The sequence below is a fragment of the Mauremys reevesii genome, linkage group 15 (genome assembly GCF_016161935.1).
Source record: "Mauremys reevesii isolate NIE-2019 linkage group 15, ASM1616193v1, whole genome shotgun sequence".
NCBI classification, from domain to species: Eukaryota; Metazoa; Chordata; order Testudines; family Geoemydidae; genus Mauremys; species Mauremys reevesii.
In genome coordinates this window covers 32,248,412-32,260,082 of record NC_052637.1, presented here as the reverse complement: position 1 = coordinate 32,260,082, position 11,671 = coordinate 32,248,412, and the positions used below count along the sequence as shown (strand labels likewise).

At 56.6% G+C, this 11,671-nt stretch overlaps 1 protein-coding gene across 3 annotated transcripts in view; it reads right to left on the bottom strand.

Annotated features, from left to right (window-relative positions):
• Positions 1 to 11,671, bottom strand: part of SPATA20 (spermatogenesis associated 20) — a 33,849-nt gene continuing 22,178 nt past the window's right edge. For all 3 annotated transcript variants that reach the window (XM_039501496.1, XM_039501497.1, XM_039501498.1), the window contains one exon: positions 1 to 304. In XM_039501496.1, the coding sequence (XP_039357430.1) occupies positions 134 to 304 (171 nt within the window). In that variant the 3' untranslated portion in view covers positions 1 to 133. The remainder of the gene's footprint in view (positions 305 to 11,671) is intronic.

Sequence of the window (11,671 nt, the reverse complement as noted above, 5' to 3'; positions counted from 1 at the left end):
TTGGGCAAAAGGTGACTTTATTGCAGGGTTCTGCGCTGCGTCCGTGCACAGTCGCCGCCACTTTCTCGTTAGTCTATTTTCTTTCACCTTCGCCAAGACAGCAGGGTGCACGGCGAGGCCACGGGGTGACAGCTCACAGCAGCAGCAGCCTGCGCAGCTCCTGGGAGGAGGTGACGGGCAGGGAACAGGCAAAGTTTTCACAGAGATAAGCAGTGGCTTTTCCGTCTTTCCTCTCCAGGGAGGAGAGGAAGGGTAAATGGTGGTACAGGAATCCAGTGCTGTCCCCGTCCGCCAGCATCAGCACCTGGGATACACAGAGACGGCGAGGGTCAGGGATGGTGTGAGAGGGAGAACACAGTCAAGACTCAGTCAGCTCCCCTGGCCCACGGCGGGAAGTGCCAGTGCTGACTGCATCCTAGCGCCTATACATGCTAGGAGAGGAGAGGACAGAAGGCGAAGAGAACCAGATACAGAGCTTAGGGTATGTCTCACTGAGCACAGCCCCTTTGATCACATCCCCACACCCTTCACTGCTGCTATTTACTGACTTCTTCGAAGGCTGAAGGGACTGGGTATGTTTAGTTTGGAAGAGAGGAGATGGAGGGGACATGCCAGCTATTTGAAAGGCTGCCATCAAAAAGATGGAGAAAAGTTGTTCTCTCTTGCCACAGGGGGCAGGACAAGAGGCGATGGGTTCAAACTCCAGCACAGCAGATTGAGATTAAATCTCAGGAAAAACTTCCCAACTGTAAGAACAGGAGGCCAAGGGCACAGACTGCCTAGGGAGGTCACGGAAACGCCTTCACTGGAGGTTTTCAAAAGGAGGCTGGAGAGCCGCCTGTCTCAGGTGGTTTAGACACAACAAAGCCTGCAGCTTGGGAGGGGGTTAGACTACATGACTCTTGCAGTCCCTTCCAGTCCTATGCTTCTATTTCAGAGACCTGGGCCCTACAGACCAACCCATGCTGCCAGAAGAATGTGGGACCACTAACTGCCCCCATTTTTAGCTCTGCCCCCTTTCCTGCACCCCCCTACATGGCATATCCTGCCTGACCCAGTCTGCTACCCCTCCTCCCCTTGTGCATGTCTCCCCTGAGGCCTAAATGCCCGTTTTCCCCTCTTAGCAACAGAAACGTACGACACCCTCCTGACCAGAGCGAGCATCGGTGCATATGGCCAGAGCTCCTCAATGCAGGTCACTCTCCTCTCATTGTATCTGTGGTAATTTAGGGCTCCAGCCTGGAAGGTGCTGATCCCTGCCAACCCCCACTCAAGCCACCCTGCCGGTATATTGAAAGGGCTCAGCGTTCGGTGAAGGGTGTGGTGATGGGTGGGGCCTGAGGAGGGCTGGGCATGCACTGCTGAGTATCACATGAGAGGTTCAGTGTGCAGTGATGGGAGCTGTGCAGTGATGGGAGCTGGCATGCAGTAAGGGGTACTGCCTGTGGGCTCAGTGTGCAGGGAGGGGTGGTGCCTGCAGGCTCAGTGTGCAGTGATGGGAGTTGGCATGCAGTGAGGGGTACCGCCTGGGGGCTTGGTGTGCAGTGAGGGGTACCACCTGAGGGCTCGGTGTGCAGGGAGGGGAGTTGGCATGCAGTGAGGGGAACCGCCTGGGGGCTCGGTGTGCAGGGAGGGGTACTGCCTGGGGGCTTGGTGTGCTCTGTGTGTGGGTGCCTGGCCAGGGTTGGCATGCAGGGGGCACTAGCGCCCAGGGCTGTGTGTGCAGTGAGGGGTGTTGTGCAAGGGAGCGCTGGCATGCAATGAGGGGTACCGCTAGGGGGCACCAGGTGCAGTGGTGGGGTGCCCGGCAGGGGGCTCAATGCTTATTCGTATGTGTAGCTGCACAACCCCTCCCTGTCGGTTCCCGGTTGGGAGCGGCCGCACAGGGCCCATCGTGGTGCTGGGCCGTGTGCTGGGGCAGTGACTAACTCTGCCGCAAACCCACCCAAGTCCTGTTTACCCAACGAACAAACTGTGATCAACAGCGCTGCGGCAACACCCCCGCTGCCCAGCAGGCTTCAAACTTGCTTCTCTAATTGAGCTCAAACGGCGATAATCTCTTTTAAGCCATGCCAGCTTCCTGCGGGCAGGAGTCAGAGCCGACAGACCCAAGCCGGCCTGAGAGTTAACGCTCCCCTCAGATCCCTGCGACACTCGACAAGGAGCCGATTTCCTAAGTGGGGCAGACGCTAAATAACCGAGCCCCCCTCTCAGGCCAGTGGCTGCACGTCCAGCACTGACTCCCTTTCCCACGACACCACCTATGGAGCCCAGAGAGGGAGACAGATCTTCCAGCATGCCAGACAGAGGGGGACGAAGCCAGGGGGCCCGGGGCAGAGCAGTGCTGGTGCAGGATGCAATGACACCGGGAGGCTGTCAAGCAGTCCAACAACCCTGCCACTGGTGGCTCGTGGCTAAAGCTAAGGCTTTGCCACGGATATTTTAAGTAAAAGTCATGGACAGATCACAGGCAATAAAGACCTGTCCCTGACTTTCAATAAAAATATGCGAGACAAAATGGGGAGCTGCGGGGGCCCCCAACCGCCCATGGGGGCCCGGAGCTCCGGGGTCCCCTGCCACCTATGGCTCAGAGCAGCGGCGTCCTCCCACTGCCTGGCTGCCCGTGGCTGCTGGGAGCTGCAGGGTACCCCCACAGCGGCTCGGGGGGCCCCACTGCCCCAGGCAGCAGGGGTACTGCACAGTTCCCAGCCATCAGGGGCGGCGGGGGACCCTGCAGCTCCTACCAGTGGGGGGCTGAAGTCACGGAGGTCTCTAGCAGTCACAGATTCCATGACTTCCACAACCTCCATGACAAAATCGTAGCCTTCGTCATGGTTCACATGGTACCTGGGCCATTTTCAAGCCAAAATGCTGATCATCCTTCCCCACCAGAGCCTGCGCTCTCACGCAATGCCCTGGCTCTGCTGTCACTCACTCGCTCATTTGCTGTGGGCCAGCACGTGCTGCCAGGGGGCGGGAGGATGCATGTTTTCCCCAGCCAGCCTGTTCTCCGATGCCAGCAAAGGGCCGCGTTCCTGCACTGTCTGCCCAGCAAGCGCCTCATCCCAGCACCCCAGGAGTCAGCACAGACACACTCCTGACACCAACACACGCCTATCGCCCTAACCCAGCAACCACCACACAGATCACACCCACACCCCTAACCCAGCAACCACCACACAGATCACACCCACACCCTTGAGTGCAGACACACACCTGACACCAACACACGCCTCCCACTCTAACCCGGCAACCACCACACAGATCACACCCACACCCTTGAGCGCAGACACACACCTGACACCAACACACGCCTCCCACCCTAACCCAGCAACCACCACACAGATCACACCCACACCCTTGAGCGCAGACACACACCTGACAGATCACACCCACACCCCTGAGCGCAGACACACACCTGACACCAACACACGCCTCCTGCTCTAACCCAGCAACCACCACACAGATCACACCCACACCCCTGAGTGCAGACACACACCTGACACCAACACACGCCTCCCGCTCTAACCCAGCAACCACCACACAGATCACACCCACACCCCTGAGCGCAGACACACACCTGACACCAACACACGCCTCCCGCTCTAACCCAGCAACCACCACACAGATCACACCCACACCCCTGAGTGCAGACACACACCTGACACCAACACACGCCTCCCGTTCTAACCAGGCAACCACCACACAAATCATACCCACACCCCTCAGCGCAGACACACACCAATACAACCATACACATCACACAGCAACCATCACACTGATCCCACCACTAACCCCTAAACACACACACACTCCCCAGCAATAGCACACCCCAACCCCCATCACGGATCACATCTGTTCTTAAACACACATACACACAACCACTGACACAACCCTCACACCCTAATGCAGCAAGCACAGCACAGATCATACCAATGCTCCCCGGCACTCACATACAACACCCTAGAGCAGCAACCACTGCACACATCACCCCAACTCGCGCTTCCACACAACACACGTCAGCTCCTCACCCCAGCCACCGCCTACCAACTCCCCTTGCACACCAGAGGCAGGCAAAAATCCCACCCACTGACACACGCTGCACCCCTCCAGCACAGCCCCACCCACATCGCACTGAGCCTGCCTCAAACCCCGCGACCCACACACCTCTCCTAGCTCCTCTGCTAAAGCCCTGGGCTTGCCCCGGACTCCTCCCCACCAGGCCTCAGCCTGCTCCGCACAGACCCAGCTAGCCTCCCCCCACTGTCCTCTCTGACATGCCCAAACTCCCTCCCTCACCCCAACAGCTGTCCTGCCCCATTCCCCTCCATTTGGGCAGCAGGCCCCCTTGTCACACGGCGGCCACTGCTGCCCTCTTACGAACCATCTCTCTCCCCAGGCACTTTCCATTCAGCCTGCTCCCACCTCCTCCACAGGGGCCTGGAGCTAGCTGCCCCCTCCCTGGCTGGTGGGGCCCCCTCCTCTGTCTCTGGCTCCAGCGCAGGATGGGCATCCTTTCTCTCCCACCCCCCTCCTGCCTCCCCCCAGTGCCCCACTGGCTTTGTCTGGAATTAATTCCAGGAGTGATTAATTACCAATTCATATCCAATCTGATATTCATTATTCATTTTCTCGCAGCCTCCCTGAGGTCCTCTGGCTGGGCCAGGACAAAGCAGGGCTGGTGCGCTCGCGCTCCGTGGAAGAGGAGATAATGAAATCCTTCATAATTACCCCGCAGGCCATTAGCAGGCCAGGGAATTAACCCAGGAGCAGGCTCAGGCCCCGGCCTGTGCCATGCCTCTGGCAGTGACTGAAATCTGCCTGCCACTGTCAGGACACTGCCCTCGGCCCCTAGCACTGGGCAAGATTAGGAGGAAAAACACCAAGGTCTCTTTCCTCCCCAGTCCACCAGCCCCTGCTGGCACGGAGCAGTGGGGAATCCAGGGCATGTTCTCAGAGGGTCAGTGCAAGGAGGGCTGCAGCTCACCGGTAAAAGCTGGACTCCCCGCTTCTAGCCAATCAGCAAGAGCCCCACAAGCCTAGTCCACCTTCAGAGTCAGAGGAGACTTCAATGAAGGGCTCCTCCACCCCTTTCAGGGAGCACAATACTAGCCACCCAACCACATGGGGCAGCCCGAGACCCCCTGGCCTACTGAATGCAGGACCCTTGGAAGAGTAACGGCAAGAACTGCACAGACGCAGCTTCCTTTGAGCTCAACGCGTGTTACAGGAGTGGGGGTGACTCTAAGAGCAAGCGTCACAGCGGGTAAAGGACCCACATTCTCCGGGGGGGGGGAAACTCAGCCACAAAGCAGGGAAATGACCTGCCCAGTGTCACAGTGAATCGGCGGCAGGTCAGGAACAGGGTGCATGACTCCCAGCTCACTACAACCAAGAGGGATAAGCTGTAAACTCTCTCGTGTAACCATAGCCTAAGTTGTATAGGTTTCTGCTTCACTTCTTGTTCCCAAGCCGCCAGGCTGCTAAAGAGATGCCGTGCTCTGCCCCAGAGTGGGCTGCACTTTGGAGGGAAGGAGAAGTGAGCCTTCAGGCCCCACTTCTTCCATCAGTTGGTGAAGTGTCTAAAGATGGGATGAAGGATGCTATCGCTGTTAACCCCTGGTTATCATGCACCTTGCCCTGAAATGTTACCATATAAAATGACAGGCCTGAGATTCCAGACGTGGGTCCCTGCTACCCCCACTCAGCACGGCAAAGGGTTAAATGAACACCTTCCTCACAGAGCAACGGCTGCTTCCTTGCCCCGGGTGTCCCCCCCCGACCCCCAACACTGGTAGCCGATGTAAATTCACCAGCTCTCTCAATCTCGATGCTGTTTTTTCACTAGGGCAAGGATTTCGCTGTGATGTTTGCAAGGAATTAATTACTGGAACGACCTAGTTAATTACATCAATGCAGCCGAGCCTAGCCCCCAGCAGCCTGCCAGCAATGGGTGGGTGAGCGGGGGCGTCACACTGTCTCTTAAACTCTGGACACAGCTGCTCCCCAGAGCTCCGCCGTCTCCAGAGCAAGAGAGGGGTGGAGAAATGGAGAGTCGGGGGGGCGGAAAGGGCGGAGGCGCCTGTGATGAGCTCTGGGCGAGCGGCCTTCTGAGGGGCAGGGCTGGCGCAACCCATTAGTAGGGCGCTAACATTTGGGGGGCAGCGACTGCAGCGGCCGGATCTTCGGCTGCCCCAGCCGTTGGCAGTATTTCGGGGGCAGGACCTTCTGCCACCTCTGTCGGGGGTGCCATTTTGGGGGCGGGACCTTCTGCCACCTAGGGTGCCAAAAAAGCTGGCAGCGCTCCTGCTGAGGGGGGAAAAGGCAGTTTGGGCCCAGGCTGCCACACATCTCGTTGGACAGGAAAGTTGCTCTGGGGTCCTGGTGTCTGAGCGTGTCCAAATACTGAGCAGTGTGGCTGGAAGGCTTTGCCCCTCCTCTCCTTTAGATGGGGAAAAAGTGCCAGTTAACTGCAAGATGCATAACGGGCTCCGCACAAAGAGGGCGGGAAGCAGGCAGGAGAGGCAGCAGCACTGCCTGGCACATCCAGGGATCCCAGGGGGAAGCCGTGCTGGTGCCCCAGCTCCAGCCCTTCTGGATTTGCCCTCCCCATACTCAACCATGCTCCCCAGTGGGGTTCCACGGGGCTCACGCTCCCTGCTTGCCCTGGGGAGAATGGAGCCCTCCAGCCCACTCCCTGGATGAATCTGGGACTCTGCTCCCACTTCATGGCAAGCCTGTACCCCTAGCTGAATCCTCCCTGCAGGAACTCTCCAGGGGCTGGTTCTCCTTGCCCTGCACTTCGGCAGGCACGGACACTGGTGTGAAGTGGGCACGGACTTCACCCCTTGGTAGTGCTTGCATGGGGGCCAGAGATGGCCTGAGGTGCAAGTGTAACCTGGCGCTCTGTCCCCCTCTAGTGGGCAGGGGAGAGCCAGGCCCCTTGAGTCTGCAACCTGCGGCCAGCATAACATCCCATCATTAAACCTCTCAGAGCCTTTCACTGCCAAGTCATTCTGCTGAACCCAGCCCTGGCTGGAAGTGGCTGGGAAATGAGTTGATGGTCTCAGTCCAGTTCCTGTGGTGACCCAGGACTCACGGGGGCCATGGAGACTGAGTTAGCAGCATTTCTCTTGTCCTCAGAGGTGGGTTTCTGCAGGTCACACCAGAGGCACACGGGCAGGATGGCGTGGGGGAGCTTGGAATGCTGCTGCCTGCACTTCCGATTCTGGGCACAGTCAGAGGACGCCAGCCCTAGGGCTGACAGTCTGGCACCTTTCAGCAGCACAGTGTGTCAAAAGCCCCAGCAGCAGCAAACCCTGTCACATCCATGGGACCCAGCAGCATGGAGGCATCTTTCTTCAGGCTCCTGCCTGGAGTTTCCTCGGCACTTAACCTCTCAGCTGCAGCAAGGACAGAGCTGCCTCTCTCCCTCCAGTGGCAGAAAAGACGCTGCGCCTGGCTCCTGCTCTGGCCGCAGCCCCGAGCTAGCAAGTCACAAGAGACTTCAGCTCCGATTCTTCTGCTTTCAGCCCCATTTTACCAAAATGTGAGGGGGCAGCATGGCACCAGGTAAGCCCTAGTATGACAATCCAGGAGGTGCTTGTGTTCAGCAGCTCTGTCTCCTTGTCAGCGTCAATTACATGTGGACAAGACAGGATCTTTCAACCTAGGATGGGTGCAGGCCTCTGACATCCTGTCCATTATAGACAGGCTGAGCAGGGCATGGTACCTTGCTCACTGAAGACACCAGCACTGGGAGAGTCCTTCATGGACCCTGGTCTCTGTAACTTGAGATGTTCTGATCCAAATTTTCCCAAGCTTCAGGCGGGTTGGAATCCAGGGTTCTGGTTTAGGCCCATCCCTATGGAAAACTGACAAGAGCCACTCTCACATCCCCAACTAATAGGAATAGCCAGACTGGGTCAGACCCAAGGTCCATCTAGCCCAGTATCCTGTCTTCCGACAGTGGCCAATGCCAGGTGCTTCAGGAGGAATGAACAGAACAGGGAATCATCAAGTGATCCATCCCCTGTCGCCCATTCCCAGCTTCTGGCAAACAGAGGCTAGGGCAGTGGTCCCCAACCTCTTCCGTGTGGTGGGCACCGGACCGAGGCCTGTGGACGCCGGACAAGCAGCCACCTAAATGCCGCAGAGAAGCGTCGCCGTCGAAACACCGCCAAAAAGCAGCGTCATCAAGAGGCGGCATTTCGGCCGCGGCGCTTCTTGACGTTGCTGCTTCTCAGCGGCATTTTGGCGTCTGCTTGTCCGGCGGCCAGTAGGCGGGTGCACATAGATGCCCCAGCGGGCGCCATGGCGCCCACGGGCACCGCATTGGGGACCCCTGCGCTAGGGACACCATCTCTGCCCTTGCTGGCTAATAGCCATTGATGGACCTATCTAGCTCTTTTTTGAATCCTGTTATAGTCTTGGCAGTCAGAAGACCTTGGACAGAACCATTTTCCATTGGAAAATGAAGTTCCATCAAAATCAAAACACTTCACAAAATCACATTGATTTCATAGAAATTTCATTGTGGACACAAATCTGGGAAAAAAGTTCCGCCAACATCAAAGAATCCTGTTTCAGTGTTCTCAAAACAAGAAGTTTTGATTATTTACCCAGGAACAACTTTTTGCTTCAAAATTTTTTGATTTTTATTTTTATTAGAGATTATGAAATTCAAATAGAAATAGAAACAAAACGTTTTGACTCATCTGAAATGAAGCTTTTCTTCATGGAGAATTCTGAAATTTTTTGCATTTTGTTCTGAGTAGAACTTAAACCAAATTTCAAAATCTCGTAATCCTCCTGAAACAGTTTCCGTCCTCTGCATAGTGCTACGAATGACATGATGGACAAGTCAGCGCCCCATCCTGATGATGTCACAGTTCACTTCCTGTTCAACAGGCTGTTGTCATTTCCTGTGTGTTCTCCTACATGAGTGACACAAGGCTGCTGCCCATTCCTCTGCTTGCATCTCAGCAATGCCATTGTTCTCTTCACTGGCTGTGCTCAGGAACTAGCAACTCATACCTTGCTGTTCTAAAAAGCACTGAAAGTTCATTTCAAAGCACAGCCCTCTCTGCTGAGGCTGTCCTTATCTCCGGTTTATCAGTCAGTCAGTCTCCAGGGCTTCTCTGCTCTTTTTACTGGAATCTTTTATAGACACATGGAAAGACTCCAAAGCAAGTTATTTCTTCCTGCATTCTGCAAAGTGATTCTAGAGACTGGGATGTGATGCAACAACAGGGAAATAACACATCATGTCAGAGGCAACATTTATTTAGAGGGAGAGGGAAGGAGCCTTTTAGTGCCACAATTGTCACTAGGACCCAAATGGGAACCATGCAACAGAACACTAGCGTGTAGTTTAATTCAATATCCATCGGCAGGACCGGAGTCGGATGGAACCACGAAGAGGATAACCCAAATCCAACCCTGCTCAGGCTCCTTTCTATAAGGCAGGAAAAGGGAAGGCCCCAGGAGATCAACAGGAGCACAAGAGCAACAGCTGTTGTTAAAGGATCGGGGGAGGGCACCTGCTCTGGTTCTGCTAACCAATCTCCTAAAAACAGAGATGGCTGCTGGGTTCTTCATGCACTAATAGTTGTGGCCGACAAACAATTGGGCAAAAAATTCTCAACCTTCCTCCACTCATCAGCCAAAAACCAGCTGTGGTTTCTTACCCTGCTCCCAATCCCACAATCCTTTGAGGTCACAGCCCACAATCCTTTGACAACCCCAGTGACTAGGCCAAACATGGAATGCTCGGGCGGTTGCCAAGGAGCCCACACTTTGGTATGTTAACTATCTCCACAAGTCCAGGCTCTGACGTGAAACCCATTCAAGGGACCAATGTTCCTCCTGCTCTTTCCTGCCTGGTAATGTGGGGAAGGCAAACCCAAGAGGCAGGGACACTGGAACGGGTGGAGAGGAGCGAGCGGGGGCCAGGGTCTTGGGGGGAAGAGGCGGCATGGGAGCAGGGGCGGCGTGGAGGCCGGGCCTCAGAGGGAAGGGGTGGCATGGGGCAGGGCCTTGGGGCTAGGGGTGGGGCCATAGAGGAAAGGGGGTAGGGCAGGTGGGGCCATAGCTCAGGCACAGGTGGCCCTCCCACTTTTAGGGAGCTTCCATCGCCCTGTACCAAGAGGAGCAAGAGATATTCCCTCACCTATCTCTGCAGTGCTGGAGTGAATGTCTCGAACAGCTGGGCTTTGGCTTCCAAAGCTCCATGCTGCAGTTGGAGGCAATTGAATTAAACAGCTAGAAAGGAAGTGAATTTCCTTGCCATTTGATTTGCTCGCGCTCCCCGGTCGGTTTGTCGTCCGAGTCCCCCTTGCAGAACCTGCTCAGGTTGCAGAGAACAAAGGCTGGCACAGCTGTTGAACAGGGAGTAATTTATTAACAGTGGCACCAGAGGACTCAGCTTCCTGCTGCCAACACAGTACGTTCAATTCCGGCAAAGTGGGTCACTGGCTTTAATCCTTCCAAGGGAGAGGGGGAGGAATAAAGCTGGAATGGAAAGAGACCCCGCAAGCAGAACATGGACTGGCCCAGGGCACACTGGAGCCATGGGACAGGACAGCCTGTCATGAAGCCAGCACCAGAGAGATGCTGGAGCCAGCAGGAGAAGAACAGGCTCTGGGCAACCAGGAGCCACATTCCCTTCATTACACCTCCCCACTTCCTGTGCTCCTGTGCACGCTCTGCGTGTGGCTGGGCGTGTGACTCCTGCTCAGGCATGCAGCTGGGTGTGCAACACCTGGCACTAGTGCACTGGCGTGGGGCTGGGCGTGCAACTCCTGGCACTACTGCTCTGGTGTGCGACTCCTGGCACTAGCACTTTGGCGTGTGGCTGGGCATGCGACTCCTGGCACTAGCGTTCTGGAATCCAGCTGGGTGTGTGACTCCTGGCACTAGTGCTCCAGCGTGTGACTCCTGGCAGTAGTGCTCCGGTGTGCGGCTGGGTGTGTGACTCCTGGCACTAGTGCTCCAGTGTGCGGCTGGGCATGACTCCTGGCACTAGTGCTCCGGCATGCAGCTGGGTGTGTGACTCCTGGCACTAGTGCTCCAGTGTGCGGCTGGGCGTGTGACTCCTGGCACTAGTGCTCCGGCGTGCGGCTGGACGTGTGACTCCTGGCACTAGTGCTCCGGCGTGCGGCAGGGCGTGTGACTCCTGGCACTAGTGCTCTGGCGTGCGGCAGGGCATGCGACTCCTGGCACTAGCGCTCCGGCATCTGGTTGGGCGTGTGACTCCTGGCATTAGGGCTCTGAACTGCTGCTGTCAGAGATGAACCCAGTCCAGCTGTTCACAGCTACAAACTTTCTTCTCTTTTGGCACTGACCCCGTCCCTTCTCTTCTGCCCTGTTTCGTTCAGCTCGACATGTTACCAAGTAAGCAAGCTGTCAATCAAAGGGGCAGAGACACTGCCAGCTGAATGTGACAGCTGCCACGGGGTCCAGCTGTCATGCTGTTCGGAGGGATTTGTGCCTCTTCCACAGCAATCTGACAGCTCCACTCCCATCCCCAGGCAGCAACGCTGCGGCCCCTCCAGCCCCCAGCCGGGGTGCTCAGTGCTCCTTCCCAGCCACGCCGGGGCCGACAGAGCCACACAGCCCTAATCAGGAGTGACGGATCAATTCCGTTCCACTGGGAGAGCAGAACACGAGG